The 17,192-nt window shown below is 40.7% G+C and overlaps 3 protein-coding genes across 5 annotated transcripts; all 3 read left to right on the top strand.

Annotated features, from left to right (window-relative positions):
• Positions 1 to 29: 29 nt before the first annotated feature.
• Positions 30 to 6,355, top strand: LOC109855345 (phosphatidylinositol 4,5-bisphosphate 3-kinase catalytic subunit delta isoform). The gene is made up of 10 exons (XM_020429514.1): positions 30 to 775; positions 877 to 1,335; positions 1,427 to 1,861; positions 1,964 to 2,394; positions 2,505 to 2,789; positions 2,895 to 3,173; positions 3,275 to 3,544; positions 3,793 to 4,107; positions 4,215 to 4,677; positions 4,780 to 6,355. Exons 1-10 carry the CDS (start codon positions 617 to 619, stop codon positions 4,909 to 4,911), a joined length of 3,228 nt encoding a protein of 1,075 aa, XP_020285103.1. The 5' UTR covers positions 30 to 616; the 3' UTR covers positions 4,912 to 6,355.
• A 667-nt stretch (positions 6,356 to 7,022) lies between these two features.
• LOC109855340 (protein white) lies at positions 7,023 to 12,028 on the top strand. 3 transcript variants are annotated; one of them, XM_020429507.1, is made up of 11 exons: positions 7,023 to 7,299; positions 7,715 to 7,869; positions 8,046 to 8,265; positions 8,525 to 8,835; positions 9,084 to 9,282; positions 9,383 to 9,521; positions 9,851 to 10,175; positions 10,500 to 10,631; positions 10,733 to 10,961; positions 11,058 to 11,163; positions 11,259 to 12,028. In XM_020429507.1, the coding sequence occupies exons 2-11, from the start codon at positions 7,771 to 7,773 to the stop codon at positions 11,530 to 11,532; spliced, it is 2,034 nt and encodes a 677-aa protein (XP_020285096.1). In that variant the 5' UTR covers positions 7,023 to 7,299; positions 7,715 to 7,770; the 3' UTR covers positions 11,533 to 12,028. The 3 variants fall into 3 exon arrangements, with proteins under 3 accessions (XP_020285096.1, XP_020285095.1, XP_020285094.1); XM_020429506.1 differs by having other exon boundaries at positions 7,686 to 7,869; XM_020429505.1 differs by having other exon boundaries at positions 7,634 to 7,869.
• A 26-nt stretch (positions 12,029 to 12,054) lies between these two features.
• LOC109855342 (protein scarlet) lies at positions 12,055 to 16,888 on the top strand. The gene is made up of 14 exons (XM_020429508.1): positions 12,055 to 13,425; positions 13,521 to 13,569; positions 13,693 to 13,742; positions 13,875 to 14,014; positions 14,115 to 14,285; positions 14,365 to 14,603; positions 14,700 to 14,889; positions 14,989 to 15,020; positions 15,101 to 15,206; positions 15,364 to 15,591; positions 15,680 to 15,815; positions 15,914 to 16,019; positions 16,174 to 16,274; positions 16,379 to 16,888. Exons 1-14 carry the CDS (start codon positions 13,353 to 13,355, stop codon positions 16,552 to 16,554), a joined length of 1,797 nt encoding a protein of 598 aa, XP_020285097.1. The 5' UTR covers positions 12,055 to 13,352; the 3' UTR covers positions 16,555 to 16,888.
• Positions 16,889 to 17,192: the final 304 nt, after the last annotated feature.

Below are 17,192 nucleotides of genomic sequence, written 5' to 3'. Positions count from 1 at the left end.
GTGTGTGTCGGTTGTGTTATGAGGCTTACATGAGGGTTTAAAACTATTTACTCGCGCTATTGCTATGTGTAAGCCCTACTATTCCGCTGCTTGGATGAGAACGCGGAATGAGTAATGGCGGAACTCTGTGTATTGTTCTTGCGCGTAGACTAAAATAATGGATATTTGTATCTTATCACGCACGTCTTGATACGTCTGTTTCGCGTGACATTATGTCCCCCAGGTAAGATGTGTTGTTTCCGTCACGTTATCGGTGTGAGAGACAGTGTCCGAAAAGTGAAACTGATAAATCTCGAAAACAAAAGTTTTTCACGTTTATTAGCAAAAGTTGGAGAATTTAAGTAGCAAACCAAACTGCCTATCTATCGAGCATTCGTCGCGATATACCATTGCTTATCTTTCATTGCAAATGGGAAAGATAAATAGATTTAACCGTAGATTTATCCTACATTATAAAAAACAGGATAGAAGATATTTTTGATAACATTTTTTGTGCGTTCCTTCCTATTCTGTGAGTGATGTAAAAACAAAAAAAAATACAAAAAAAAACAAGTCGGATCGACGTGTGTACGTGTTACTTGTGCCTGACGAAGTAGCCGATTTTTTATTGTTCATCATGGTACACGGTATGATACCAAGTGCGTATGCATACAACTTTTGGGCCGAGAGGCCCGGGGATGAACCCACGATGGTGGAACTCACGTGCCTGATGCCAAATGGTGTTGTCATACCATTTGAGATCAATCGCAATGTTACCTTAGATCAGATCAAAGAGGTAAACATCTCATATGTCTCTAAACATTTACATATATTATTTGTATTCATATTGTTTATGTTATTGTTTATATTATTATGTATATACTGTCAATTTAACAGGATCTTTGGGAGGAGGCTACTAAATATCCTCTTCATGGAACGCTTAAAGATGCGTCATCATATGTATTTTCGTGTATCAACTCGAATGCAGAGATAGAAGAATTGCGAGATGAAACAAGACGTCTCTGTGATATTAAACCCTTTTGTTCAGTGTTAAAAGTTATAGAACGCGAAGGTATAAAAAGTGATAGGACTTTGGATTCCCAGATTGGTCTCCTGATTGGCAAGGGATTGCACGAGTTTGCTGCTCTGAAAAATTCCGAGGTCAACGATTTTAGATGGAAAATGAGACTTTTGGGAGACGAGGTAGCATTAAGTAGACAAAAAAAGTCTTGGACGGAAAAAGTGCATTATCAGTTTCCTTCGAGAATAGCACCGACACCTACCACACCTAAAAATATTGAGAGCCGTTTGGTTAATGGAAATATTGTTTTAGTTACTAAAATCGAAAACTCAGAGGTGAGATAAAGTAACGATAGAGTTGAAAAACGTTAAAAGTTTTCATATAAAAGTAACAAAATGTGTCACGCACATGTAACTTTTATTTCAGGCAACATTTACTTTTCAAATAGCGCATACCACCACGCCACCCGAACTACTTGAAATGATTCTGAACAAAAGGGCGAACACTTTTAATACTCGTGGTGATCCTAATGACTTTACGCTTAAGATTTGCGGGCAAGAGGAGTATTTGATTGGCGACAAGATCCCGCTCATACAATTTAGTTACATTCAAGACTGCTTAGCAAAGGACGTTATGCCGACACTGGTCACGCTCGGCAAACAGAGAGTGCCTGTGGACCAAGATAGCACCTACGAGAATCCAGACGTGGATACTTTGCAGCGCACGAAACCGTCGTCCTCTACGTTAACATTGCGTAAAAAGGGAAAATGTATCTCGGCATGGAAAATCGAAGAACCGTTCTATTTCACGGTGAATGGAATTTCTCGACTGAACTGTGATGCCATTCATCGCACTGTGGAGGTACATTTTTTAGTTTTTTTTTTGTTTAGAAAAGGAAGAAATCTCAAAAACAACTGAAACTTTTTGCAATCACCCTGTTTCTTTTTTTCTTTTTACTTGCAGATCGGATTGCAAGCTGGTCTTTTTCACGGTGGAAAATCTCTCTGTGAAAGTCAGAAAACCAAAGAAATCTTTGTAAGTCACGAGGGTAGTTGCGAATGGGAAGAGATACTTAAATTCGACATTAAAGTTAGAGATATACCGCGTATGGCGCGGTTGTGCTTCGTGTTGTACGAGATAAGCAAAACCGCGAAAGGTTTGAAGAGCAGAAAGTTACTGAGAGATTCGAAACAGGAATTCTTCATAAATCCATTGTGTTGGGCGAATACGACGATATACGATTTCAAGTCTCAGTTAAAAACAGGTGCTATGACGTTGTATACGTGGACGTATGCAGAAGATATACAAAATGACGATCTGCTTCATCCGCTCGGGACAGTTGTCTCTAATCCACATATAGATCGGGCAGCTGCTCTTATGTTAACGTTTCCAAAGTAACTATCTGTTATTTTATTTATTTATTTTTTTTTTTTCAAACTACTTGAGGTAAGATACGCAAATTGTCCCCGTTGTTACATCCACGTCTGTTTGTCGCATTTTATAGTTACGGAAAGGATCAATGTGTTCTCTACCCCACGCCGGAAAAAATGGTTGAGTACGCTCAAACACTGCGGGAACAATCCGACGATCACTCGATGGAGGTGAATTACGAGTCTTGCGTCAATCAACAACAATTAGAACAATTGAGATTACTGGCCGATCGGGATCCGTTGCACGAATTACACGAGCAGGAGAAAAAAACTATGTGGACATTGAGACATCACTGTCTCCGTGAGATTCCTACGCTCTTAGCCAAGCTGTTGCAATGCGTCGAATGGAACGATCATAGGTGAGAGAAGCTAACTGATTAATTGTCTACAAAAAAAAAGAGAATTTGTGCGTGAGAAAGTTTCGCAAATTCTTAAAATCACGATTTTGCGAAAACGTTTTGTAGAGAAGTCGCGGAAGCTACGGCGCTTATACAACAATGGCCGAAATTACCGGTTGAGAAGGCTCTGGAATTGTTGGATTACGCTTACGCCGATCAAAACGTTCGAAATTTTGCGGTTCGCTGTTTAAGAGATGTCACCGACGACGATCTCAGTCTCTACTTGCTGCAGCTCACTCAAGCTTTGAAGCACGAGAATTATTTAGCGTGCCCTTTGACGGAGTTCCTATTGAAACGAGCACTTAATAACCAAAGGATAGGACATTTTTTATTTTGGCATCTTAGGTCAGTAGAAACAGTATTTTGTACGAGATGCTTATTTATCATAGTATATTAATGTTTTTTTCTTCTAATTGCTCGATTTTCTCGAAAATGTGAATTGTCAGGTCGGAAATGCAAGTCGGCGCGGTGTCCGTACGCTTTGGTCTCATACTAGAGGCTTACTGCAGAGGAAGTCAACAACACATGCGATCGTTATTCAAACAGATGAAGTGTCTGGACAAATTGAAGAGCGTATCGGAACAAGTAAAGCAAAAGAAGGACCGTAAGGCGGCTCTTCAGGGCTTTCAGGATTTTATTCAGGAACCGCATTGCGAGGAGGCGATATCCGATGTTCTCAATCCTCTCGATCCGAGTTTCAGGTGGAAACGTATTAAGTAAGCGGATCTTTTTCACTCATTGCGCGGTTCACACTTGGGGTCGAAGTACGGACTTTTTGCACAACACGTGAAACATAAGAAAATCAACCAATCAGGATCTTCCAGAAAAGAAAGTTGGAGTGGAAATGGAAGACTGGACTGGTTTGATTCTCTTGTGTCTTTATGCGTTATGCATTTATGCGAGAGTCTGAGTTGCGGTCCTTATTTTTCTTGCGCTCTCAATCCTCCGTTTGTTTTTTCGTCAGGCTCGAGAAGTGTCGCGTGATGGACAGCAAGATGCGACCGCTATGGTTGGTGTTCGAGAACTGCGATCCTTTCGGGGATGACATTTACTTGATTCTCAAGCACGGAGACGACTTGAGACAAGACATGTTGACGCTTCAGATGTTACGTATCATGGATAAAATCTGGAAGAAAGAGGGTTTGGATTTACGCATGAATCCGTACGGTTGCATATCCACGGAAAATAGGGTCGGGATGATAGAAGTTGTGTTGAACGCGGAAACCATCGCGAACATTCAGAAGGAGAAAGGAACGTTTTCCGCAACAGCGGCTTTCAGGTAACTGTTTCTATATATCAATATCGATACGAGATATGTTAAACGACGAATCAACGGATTTTCTCATTGCTTTCATTTGTTTTTTTTTTTCTCCTCTCGCTTTGTAGAAGAGGCTCTTTACTGGCTTGGCTTAAGGATCACAATCACACGGAAGCGGCGTTGAACAAGGCCATTGAGGAATTTACTTTGAGCTGCGCGGGTTACTGCGTCGCCACGTACGTTCTGGGAATAGCCGATAGACACTCCGACAATATAATGGTCAAGAAGACTGGGCAACTGTTTCACGTGGACTTCGGCCACATCTTGGGCCACTTTAAGGAGAAATTCGGATTCAGACGCGAACGAGTACCCTTCGTTCTGACCAACGACTTTGTGCACGTTATAAACAAAGGTCAAACGAAGAAGGGACACGCCGCCGAATTCCAGAGATTTCAGAGTCACTGCGAACAAGCGTTCTTAGTTTTGCGTCAGCACGGTGGACTCATATTGTCACTATTCGCCATGATGATATCCACGGGACTGCCTGAACTTTCGTCAGAGAAAGATTTAAATTATCTTAGAGATACCTTGGTACGTACCAATCGCTACTTATTGGGAATTTTAAGTAATTTGGGAAAGAGAATTTATGTGAACGCTGTAACACTTAAATATATTTGATTCCGATGTCCGCAGGTTTTAGAAATGTCCGAGAGCGAGGCGCAAAAGCATTTTAGGAGTAAATTCGACGAGGCTCTCTGTAACTCATGGAAAACGTCGTTGAATTGGGCGTCGCACAATATGTCTAAAAACAATAAGACTACTTGAATAGCGACAATCGTGCGGCGTGATGAGTCTGACACACACCTAAGAATGCGGTCACGATGTTATCTAGAACAATGTGCGTCGTTAAAGGTAACGCTTTCCGACAGCATTCGACAAACACGTCGCGGGTGGCTGCTCGCCTGTTACTTGCGAATATTGGAGATCGTCGTTCTCGCGCTGTTGGCATCGTCCTCGTTGGTGCCGAAAATCTTGGACTGTTGTGCGATTCGGCTGCGTAACCAGTGTAGAATTGAGACTGTATAAAGAAAACAAAAAGAGCGAATCGTTTCTACTTGATAACGGACTTGTATTATTTTACACAAAGTGATTCTAAATCGTGAATCAAATATTAGTCTTGTACATTTTTAGAGAAGCGTCCCTACGCAACACACACAAAGCGAATGAATGCCTACGTTCGGTACGAATTAGTACATTCTCTTTCGCGTACGGAACGTAAGGTACATATCATTGAACAAGATTTTTCTTAAGATTTTCGTTTTTTAGGTTTAAAAAAAAACTTATTTTTTGGTCGTCTGACTGATCGGTAATTTCTAACTTAACTCTTAAGTCGCGCGAAAAAAGGTTCGTCCTTTGAGAAAAAAACAAAAAACAAAAAAAAAACTTATTTAATCTGCGCGTTCGGTCGAGAATCGATCAAACCTCGTCTGATTAGGATGTCGGTCCGAAGCCGTGCGTCGTCCATCACAATATTCCGAAATCCTGTGATGACGCGCAAACATATTGCTCACAACAATAAAGTTGCAAGGAATCCTTTTTTTATATTATTGCTCTTATTGAGTCGAGAATGACCGATTCGAAATATAAATGCTACAATGATTTATACACAAATATAGAGACGTTTGTTATTATAATTAATTTACTTTATTCACTGAGGAAATATGTAATAAATCTGAAAGAACACGAGCGACGTTATTTAATTTAACACAGACGAACAAGCTTGATGTGGATTGTTTCGATGATGAATGGCCAACGGTTAGTTCCGCGCCATTCGCAATGACAGTGTGATAGCCCAAAGCAATATCTAATTTTACAAAACTGCACATACACACGAACAAACAAATACACACACACACACACAGACAGACATACAGCACCGGCAAAAGTATTTTGAATGGTACGAAGTAGAAAGTACATGCGATGCGATCGGCCGATGAAGCGGCGATAAAAAAAAAATTTAAATACTATAAAACAAATATTTCGTTTATAAATATACACCAACCGCGTGGAAATCTGTACATTAATTGCACTGATTTGTATAGGTAGTACACTGCCGACTGATGATATTTTTCTTACACGACGTATATGTATATATGTATATATATATATATGTATATTTCCGTGTGTCAAACAATTTGCTCTTTTCTATTAAAGAAAAAAAATCAATTTTGCGTTGGTGAGGTCAGAAAATGAGAAATTTCCTAATTCACACACACACATATATATGTATATTATTGCGTGATATATCTAACACATATTTGAAAAAAACATATACATATATATATATATATATATACATATGTCTCTGGAAGTAAAACAAAAAAAAAAGAAAAAAGAAACCACACGGTCCGTGCGAGAGATATATTTTTTGACGAGTAAATTTACTACAAATCTTGTACTACTAGTTAATAGTTTTCGTTTCTTTTTTAATTTAAATAGTCTTGCATACATGTTTCATACGCTGTTTTTCATGTATCACAAATCTACATACACCGCTACGCTTTCTCGAAATGGCTCTAAAAACGCACGCATTGTGTGCGCGCGCTCTTTACTATGTAAGATAAGATAATGATCTCTAATACTCTAGATAAAAATAAATAATTTCGCAGACGAATTGCGTCGAGACGCTGCATAACCATATCATCCAGATGACGTGTGATGGTTCTCGCGCCACGTCTCTTTTTTTTTTTTTTTTTTTATTTATTTTCTACGTCACATTCAAATTGTTATTGTCATTCAATTTGTCAAGTTTAATTAGAAACTTTATGTACACACACACACAAGCACACGCACGCACACACACATACACGTAAGATATACAATACACACGTGTGTATGTATACATAAATATAACTTATTAGTAATTTTATTTTATTTTATTTTTTTTTTTTTTTCTTTTTTGTAATCATATTGCTTTTTATGTTTTGTGAATGGATTTGCGCGAGAGAGACCCCACCAGGGGAGCACAGATAGGGCTTGCCAATACATACACGCAATGGGAAACCAATGGAATGAGAGAGGGGCGTTTGTGCGCCTCCGACCGATTTATATCGTGTACGTTCTCGCGACGTACACAGGTGTATACGCATTCGCGATTCCGTAACTTCGGCGAAAAGGACTTCTTGCTTTCCGAGTGATCTCTACTTGAGCGTGGTTTGTGCTACATATTATATATATATATATGTATAATATATATATATGTATATTATATATATATATAATTATATAAATTATTTTACGCGGCAAATATCGAATGCGCGTTACGTTTTCTTCTCTCTCTCTCGGAGAAAAAATTTAATTCTTTTATACACACAACGTACATATTGTCGTCTCTCAAATAATAATTAGAATATGTAATTTTGTACGACGTGCGTAAGTCTGTATTGGTCTGTTGTAAATAAAACCGATCTCTCTTTCTCTCTCTTAAACTCTCCTTGCACTCTCTCTCTCTCTTTCTCTTTCTCTCAATTGCGAATCATCTCTGGAGGAATCGCGCGCGCTGCGACGAGAAGAGCGTTACACGCTCGTAATCGGATTAGAAACGTGTCTCTGTGCAATCTCATCGAAGAGGCGAGGCCGTTACAAAGGAGAAAGTCAAAAAACGAGGAACAAAAATAAAAGAAAATGACGGCTACCGAGGAAACGGAGCCGTTGATACCGTCAACGCCGACAACGTCCACCAGTAGCAAAATTCACAGAGTCACTTATCACACGATTTCCACCGTGAGTATGAGCGAAATCACGTGCCGCAAAAGTGTCGTGAGATTTGCGAACAAATATTTTTTTTAATGAAACAAAAAGATACATTTTTTTTTTTTTTAATAAAAGCTTATAGCATTCGCGTTGAAGTGAGATAAAAAAATAAAAAAAAAATAAAAAAACTATTACGATCGTTGTAGGATGAGAGGAACGCGTCGCACGATTCGAGTCCGGAGACCTCCTTCAGTTTAAAACCGATTGCGAACGGTGTGAACTTCGATCACGAGATTTACAACAACAGAATCACGTACACGTGGAGCGACGTGAACGTTTACTACAGCACGAAAACCGACAGGATATGGGATCGGCTGATGTTCAGGCCCAGAAAATCCGTCGCGCAAAAGCACATACTAAAAGACGGTAAAAAAAAAAAAAAAAACATCCGAAGAACCGTAAAGTTTTCTTTAAATCGTCGCAGTTTCGCAACAACTGTGCGCGCGCTCTGCTTGTTTTATATTTGCTCATTAAAAACGATTTATATCTAAGTAACAAACAAACAAAAAAAATACACAAAGTAACGACAGCGTCGAAATAGCAAAATTGATGAAGAAACGTACACGTAAGTGCAATGTCTCGTATTTTTCTCGGACGGGAAAAAAAAAAAAAATAATATTTTTAGTACGCGGAATGGCGTATTCCGGCGAATTGCTCGTAATTATGGGCGCGTCGGGCGCGGGCAAGACAACCTTGTTGAACGCGCTGACGTTTCGTTCAACACGCGGGGTATCCGTGTCCGGTGTGATGGCAGCCAACGGTCAGAAAGTAACGGCAGGTGTCCTTACCTCGAGGATGGCCTACGTGCAGCAGGAGGACCTGTTCTTCGCCACGTTGACCGTGGTCGAACATCTGACGTTTCAAGCGGCGGTGCGAATGGACCGGCACATACCTCACGCACAAAGAATGAAGAGAGTGAACGAGGTCATCAACGAGGTATATTACGCACTGTATGAATAGATTACGTACGAGCGAGCGGTAAATAAATCTGCAAAATAATCGACTATCGAATATCGAATTACATGAACCTTGGATTTGCTAGATTTTTTCTTCCTTTTTCATACAAGAACTGATGTTTCTATATATTTGTATGTTTACTGACTTTACAAATACGTATATTTTGTAAATTTGTCACACACAATATTTCTATACAAATTTTTATGAATATTCTCTTTCGAAAACAGCTCGCTCTTACCAAGTGTCGAAATACCACAATCGGTGTACCCGGTAAAGTAAAAGGTCTTTCGGGAGGCGAGATGAAGAGACTGTCCTTCGCCTCGGAAGTTCTCACCGATCCTCCGTTGATGTTCTGCGACGAACCAACGTCCGGTCTGGATTCCTTCATGGCCCATCAGGTTATTTCCATCCTAAAAACATTGGCGAGTGAGTGTGCGTGAACGAGTAAGAAAAAAAAAGAAAATCTTGCGAAAAATTATTTGGCAAGAGTTGCAGGGTTAACACAAATTTGAATCGATTTCGATAGAACGTGGCAAAACAATCGTTGTTACTTTGCATCAACCCTCGTCGGAGCTGTTCGCTTTGTTCGACAGAATTTTATTGATGGCCGAAGGAAGAGTCGCTTTCATGGGTACAGCCGCGCAAGCTTGTTCTTTTTTCAAGTCGTAAGTTTTCCGGCAAACAAATATTTACTTCGAAGTTTCGCATTTTTTAGAAATTATTATTATTATTTTTTTTTTAACATATAAGGCTGCGAAAAAATTTCACAAAAACAACTCGTGTGATCCTCGCGTTGTTGAAAAAAAAAAATTTCCAATGTGTGTATTATTAGAAAAACGTTAATAGAATAATTCAAAAATGTTAATAGAATAAATCCAGAAGAAAAACCTGTACACACAGAGATATATCAAATACACACAGATTTGATCCAGTTTGAAACTAAATAATTATTATCGTCTCATCGGCGTTGTTTACGACATTTGATCTGTCTTAGGCTCGGCGCTGCGTGTCCTAGTAACTACAATCCCGCAGATTATTTCATACAAATGCTGGCTGTGGTGCCGGGACGCGAGGTGATCTGTAGACACGCGATTAAAACGACATGCGACACCTTTCAAAGAAGCGAATACGGCATGAAGATCGCTTTGGAAGTCATGGTTCACGGCGAATTCGAGGATTCTCTGAAAAATTCGAAAAATTCCGATCGATCGCCCTACAAAGCAAGCTGGTGCGAGCAATTTCGCGCCGTTCTGTGGCGATCCTGGCTCTCGGTGATCAAGGAACCTCTGCTCATCAAAGTTCGCTTCCTGCAAACTATCGTGCGTGTCAATTGAAATTCTTGTTTTTTTTTTTTTACTGTTTTGCAAAATTAAAGAAAAATCTCTTCTTTTCCGTTCCATTTTGTAAAACTAACTGAGAGATATTAAGATGACAATATAAATTATTTATGTAATCGAGTTTTAATGTTTTTTTTTATTTTCGATATTTTTTTCTTCTTTTTAAAAAAAAGGTTGTTTAATTTTTATTATCTTTTTTTTAATTATTATGTTTTTATTATTGTTTTCTTATAATCTCCGATAAAAAGACGTAACACAAAAGACAGTCTCGCGAGAGAACTAATTTGAATTTTTTTCCATTCGCAGATGGTCTCGCTGTTGATCGGCGTCATTTACTTCGGCCAGCAAATGGATCAGGACGGCGCGATGAACATCAACGGCGCCCTGTTCATCTTCCTCACCAACATGACCTTTCAGAACGTATTTGCGGTTATTAACGTGAGAGACGCTACGCGCAAATTACAAATCAATCGAGTAAAATTCACAGTAAAATTTTTTGATTCTACATTAAAATTTTCGTATTGCATCCGCACACACAGGTGTTTTGCGCGGAATTACCGATATTTCTTCGCGAGCACAGAAACGGCATGTATCGCACGGACGTCTACTTCATCTGCAAAACGCTTGCGGAAGCGCCGATATTTCTGGCGATACCGCTGCTCTTCACCGCCATCGCTTACCCCATGATCGGCCTCTATCCCGATGTGAAGCACTTCTTCATCGCCGCTGCGATAGTGGCGCTCGTAGCCAATGTGTCGACTTCATTCGGTATAATTTAGACCAAACTTTCTTAAGAAATATATCACGACAGTTTCTTCAAACATCCTCTTCATCGTTTCACTCGACTTGTTTTGTTTCTCACAGGATATCTAATATCGTGCATCAGCAACGGCGTGGCGATGGCTCTTTCCGTGGGTCCTCCGGTGATAATACCGTTTCTGCTTTTCGGCGGTTTCTTCTTAAACACAGCGTAAGTATATTTTAAAGACGATCCGTATACAAGAGATATCATCTATAAGAATATCTGCAACAAAAATAACTTACACGTCGCATTACATATGACAGATCAGTGCCATTCTACTTCAAGTGGTTCTCATACTTATCCTGGTTTCGTTACGGCAACGAGGCGCTTCTTATCAATCAGTGGTCGGAGATCGACTTCATAGCGTGCACCAGAAACAACGTGTCGTGTCCTAGGTCAGGACTCACGATCCTTGAAACGTACAATTTCAAAAAGGAAGATTTCTTGACGGATATTGTCTGCCTGTTCGCTCTTATCTTAGTATTTCGTTTCCTGGCGTTTCTCGCGCTACTGTCCAAGACTCGCCGCTCCAAGTAACGTCACCGCCAAGCAATATCATCATCATCATCATCATCATCATCGTCATCGTCATCCATTCGTCATCTTACGAATGAAGACAGCGTCTGACCTGCGAAGAACCACAGGTTGTTCTCACGCACGCCTGTGCGTAAACGTATAGTGTTCAATAAATAAATCATCTTAATCAAAACGTTGTATTCTCTTCCTTTCGTTTTCATCAATAAAGCGCATCCAGAACTAGTGGGTCGTTTCAAGACCCGAGTTTTCAAGTTTTCATTAAATGACCGAACGTATATACGACACATATAAAACGTTGCAAAAATTTTAGAACCGCAGATTTGGACTTGCAGCCGTGAGAATTGTTACAAGATCTCGAGACTATTCACACGTACACACGCACATACGTACACACACACACATAAATCTCACGTATCGTTCGCTGACCGCAAAAAATCGCGCAATAAGAAAAAAAAATGTGCCTCGAACGGAACAACGCACCGCACGTACTTACGTACTCACACGTACGTTGTTTCCTATATCGGGGTTTACATCTCTTTTTCGTTCGACACGTAGATATTATTACAAACCGGTTGCCATGTATACCGGTGCGACCGCGCGCGATACATACGTATATAAGAAACAAATCTTGGGAAGACATTTGGAGATCGCACACTTGGTACCGTTAATAATGCATTTTTGCATCAACTCCTTGCCTTTCCAGATACGTACGTACATACATACGCACACTCGGTTGTCCAGACAATTCGTTCGCATCCTGTCCGGATACTTGGGAGTTCTTCTCAAGAAAGAGGTGAACGTAAAACCAACGAACGAAGTAGCTGAACCGAGAAAAGTGAACTCGAGAGCTGTCGAGAGCAAGCCCGATTTTATGCGAGAAGAGACATCGGGTGATTGAAAAATCATTGAGTGCGCGCATATAGTATTTCGTAGCCATGCTCGTTGCGATTAGATACAACGATATACGATTAATTCCTATGGCGCGAAATAAGATCGGCTTGAACTCTCTCGCCACACATGTCTGTCTGTCGCTTGACGGTACATATAAGGTTTCGGTTTTCAATTACCGCACGAGTCGCGAACGTTTCTTCCTTGCGACGCGAAGGGGTTCATTTTTCGGATACGTGAGTGAAAAAAACCTTGAGATTTTACGCGCGCGCACAAAATTATATTCTCTCTACACCCGCGCGAGAGTACAGAGATCCAGCGCGCCACAGTTTCGCAAAACGGTTATGCGTAATGTTTGCCGAATCTTATTTTTTATCTTATCAACGTAATCATCGTCGAAAATTACACGCGCAATTATTGCGCGGAACATTGAAATATTTGAGGAGAGACTCGACGTTTTTTCTTCCTCTCTCGCAATCAACGCAATCGCAACAAACACATTTCGCACTTGAGAATTCAAACAGCAGGATGCAAATTTGAAATTTGCGTTGGACGGTAATTTTTGAAAAAAATCAGGATTGAAAAACTACGATATCGCAATTCAACTTTTGTATGTCCGGAGAAGAAAAAATTTACACAAAAAATACATCGAATCGAAGGATGTTTTGCAATTAACTCAGATTTACAAGAGTTCCCCCGATGCATTGGTGAGAGATACGTGTGTATTCAGTTGCGAACAAAGGCGAAGAAGGGAAGCAAGCGAATATCGAGTGGTGGCAGTAGCACGGCTGACGAGAAGCAAGTGCCGCGGAGAGACCCGCTTTTAGTGCCGATCTTCATCTCGTGCCTTTTTCGTCCCGTCTCTCGAGCTTTAGAATCTAAACAGACAAGAATCTATAGATACATATTGCGCAAAGTAGGAACAAGAAACAATGCTTTCCTGGCAGAATCTGTCTGTTTACGCGATGGACCGGCACACCGTGAGCAAGCAGATCATCAATAGCGGTACTCTTTGTGACATCATTACGAAAAAAATCGCCGATAAACAGTGTGACATTTGTGTGTGCAATTCAATTGTCAATTTTTTTTGTTTGTTTCAGTCCGAGGTGTGGTACGACCCGGCGAGCTCACCGCAATTTTGGGAGGCAGGTAAATTGTTACAAATTATACACGCTTGTCATATTTGCATCAACTGGCGTATTACGGTGTGTATTACGTCTAATGGAAATTAATTTTTGCCCATATGTGACACGTTTTTTTTTCACAATGCAGCGGCGCTGGAAAAAGCTCGTTGATGACCGCGTTGGCATTTCGCACGGGATGTAAGTAGAATCCTTGCAAGAGAGATTTTTTTTTTTTTTTCAAAGCACACGTGTAGAAAAAAAAGAGAGAGAAAGAAAACGAGGCTTTTCGTTTCACAACGTTCGCTTTCATTTTTTCACTTGATTTAACAGCCGGTATTGTGGTGCACGGTGACATTCGCGTCAACGGCGTGCCGACCACTTCTTCGTACATGAGACGTCACAGCGGTTTTATGCACCAGGAGGACCTGTTCATCGAGACGTTGACGGTGTTCGAACACATCTGGTTTATGGTGAGCTCTGTGCTTAAAAGTTTTTTCTACATTTTATTTTAATCTCGAAATATTCTCTATCCTTTTTTTTTTTATTTTTTTAACACTTCTCGCACATCAGGCTAGAATGAAACTAGACAAGAGAATTCGCATCTCGGACATTCGATTGAAGATCGATCGTTTGCTGAGAGACGTCGGTTTGCTCGAGAGACGCGACACTCGCATTGGCGGCGGCGACGACGACAAGGTTCTTTCGGGCGGAGAGAAGAAACGATTGGCTTTCGCCACCGAAGTAAGTAGATTTAATTCCCCGCACGAAGGATTTTTTTTTCGCGCGATTGACATTTCGTTTTTTTTTTTTTTTTGTTCAGCTACTGACCGATCCGGAGATAGTGTTTCTGGATGAACCGACCACGGGACAGGACGCGCACTCGGCCGGCGTCCTCGCGTCGCACATGATGTCCTTCGCGTCGCGCGGCCGCACGATCCTGTGCACCATACATCAACCGAGCTCGACCATCTTCGGTAACTTTCATCGCATAATCCTTCTGGCTGGCGGCAGAGTGGCGTTCGCCGGAAGCAGCGAGAAAGCGATACAATTTTTCGCCAAGTACGTTTGTTTTCTCCCCTCGTTCGTGACATGCTGAAATCTAATTGAATATCGTTGTGATTGGTTGCATTGTTGCATATATCGTGTCGCTAATAGTCAAGGCTACGTGTGTCCGCCCAATTATAATCCGGCCGATTTTTTGGTGGCAACTTTAGCGCTCGCACCCGGCGACGCGGACGGAATAGTCGCGCAGAAGATATGCGACGCGTTTCTCACTAACGAGGCGTGCAACGAGATTGACGTCGCGTTGCAACGGGAGCGCGACACCGCTCGTTCACAGTACGCCGTAAGCAGCTCGCGGTCAAGTACATCATAGTAGAGATGACGACACACACAGTTTTCAACAATTAAACGAACTTTACATGTGCATGTCTTTGTTTTTCAGCGCAAAGAGGATATTCGAAACTCGAACGCCTTGTGAGTATAATTCTTTCTCATTCGTTCTGAGAAATTTTAATCGGAGTAAGTTTTTTTTCACTCACAATGTTTTTATTCAGTCAGGGACCATGTTGCTGGTTGCGATTGTACTGGCTGATCCATCGTGGATTCTTGCAAGTCCTGAGAGATCCCTCGGTGCAGTTGATCAGGATACTGCAGAAAGTGGTGAGGTCATCTTGAAATCGTTCAAGCGATTCTTCGAATACGGGGGAAAAAAAAAAAAAACAACCTGGAGAACCGATTAAGTAGTTTGAAATCTTTACTTCGAGTAAAATTGGCATTTTTTTACGAAAACATTAAAGACGTTTCACATTTGCTGCAGTGCATCGCAACGACCGCCGGCCTGTGTTTCGTGGGAGCCGTTGAGCTTGATCAATTGGGCGTTCAGGCTGTGGAGGGTGTAATATATCTCCTCGTGTGCGAAAACACATTCTTTCCCATGTACGCGACCTTGGCGTTAATACCGCAGGAGTTGCCGCTCCTTCTTCGAGAGTACAAAGCGGGCATGTATTCCGTTCACCTTTATTACATAGCGCGTATGATATCGCTGGTAAGCCTAATTATTTTTAAGCGCGTTCTCGTTCTTCGCTTCGGTTTTTCGCGGATCCTCTTTGAGTTACGCGAGTTGAAATTTTCAGATACCCGGTTTACTGGTTGAACCGCTACTGTTTACCGCAATAATGTACTGGGTCACCGGATTGCGTCCCGCGATGGACGCGCTCGGCTTAACCATGTTGGTAGTTGTAATGACGATAAACGTGTCCACCGCTTGCGGTGAGTATACACGCGTTGTTGATTAAATTCCGCGCGCGGGTAGCGGAATTCTATTGTATATCACATATATGGTTCACGCGGAAGTTTTTACACCTTAGGATGTTTCTTCTCGACCGTCTACGGAAATGTGCCGCTGGCAATGGCGTACCTGGTGCCGTTAGATAACATTCTCATGATGACCATGGGTCCTTTTATTAAACTCGGGTAATCATCGCATCATTGCGAGTGATACTGTCTCTAAAATATTTTTTTTTTTCATCAATAAAAAACGAAATTTAAATTTAAAAAATTTACATATACACAGTTTTGCGTGTGAATTTCTCTGGTACTGACTGGTTGTGTTTTATTCGCTTGACAGCTCATTGCCTGTATACGTTCGATGGGTGCGATATTTCTCCTGGCTGCTGCACTCAACGGAAGCTCTCAATATCATCCAATGGAGAGGTGTGCATAACATATGTAAGTCACGTGTAAAAGTCAAACACACACACACACACACACACACCGGGTGTGTCGTATCTTCTACAAAGTTATGTGACGGATTTATGTCTTATGTCGAACAGCCTGCGAAATCACCCATCCGGAACTGCCATGTCTCACCGACGGAGTCGAGGTGTTGGACCGTTACGACTTCGACGAGCGCGATTTTTGGCTCGACATCGTTCTCATGCTTCTTCTTTACACCGTCTTCCATTTGTTGGCTTGCGTGTTCTTGTGGAAAAGATGCAAATCGAAATAAACGTACATATATCTAATTAAAAACTTACGACTAAACATTTATATACATAATTGACAAAAAACAACACGCACACTCTTCTGTAAAATACATATAAAAACAAATTTTCGGACGACGCTGTATTTTTTGTTTTACATTCATAATCCACTTTCGTCAACTCGATATACAATAAGACGATGATATGCGGTTTTGAGAAGTTTTTACATATTATGCAAATGGGAGAGAAAATAAATGCGCGAGATAAAGTTTAATGATACGTGAGAGAAACTCGGTATTATCAATCCGTTGCATAAAATATTAGACCTGCGGTTCTCATCCGAGAGCTAACGTCTGCGGAAAATTTTCACACGGAATATTTTATACTCTTTTTACTTACTTGTTTTTTTTTTTTTTTTTTAATTTTCCTCGAGTGACGAAAAAAATTGTCGCAGGTTACAATCGCGAAACCTCCAGAAGTTTGTTTTGAATTTTACAGCATTATAATAAATAATAAATAATTTTAATTGTTTGTATTATTAATCGTTAGAATTGGCAGTTGCAATCTTGTTTTTTTTTTTTTGTTTTTTGATTTTTTCTAAATATACAAACCACATCGATTGCAAAACGTTGTTGAAACTTGCGCTCCCACGTTCGGACGGTCG

Source organism: Pseudomyrmex gracilis, unplaced genomic scaffold (genome assembly GCF_002006095.1).
Source record: "Pseudomyrmex gracilis isolate BER0280 unplaced genomic scaffold, ASM200609v1 scaffold_87, whole genome shotgun sequence".
NCBI classification, from domain to species: domain Eukaryota; kingdom Metazoa; phylum Arthropoda; class Insecta; order Hymenoptera; family Formicidae; genus Pseudomyrmex; species Pseudomyrmex gracilis.
The sequence above is the reverse complement of the archived record's forward strand: the minus strand, read 5'-3'. Positions and strand labels throughout refer to the sequence as shown.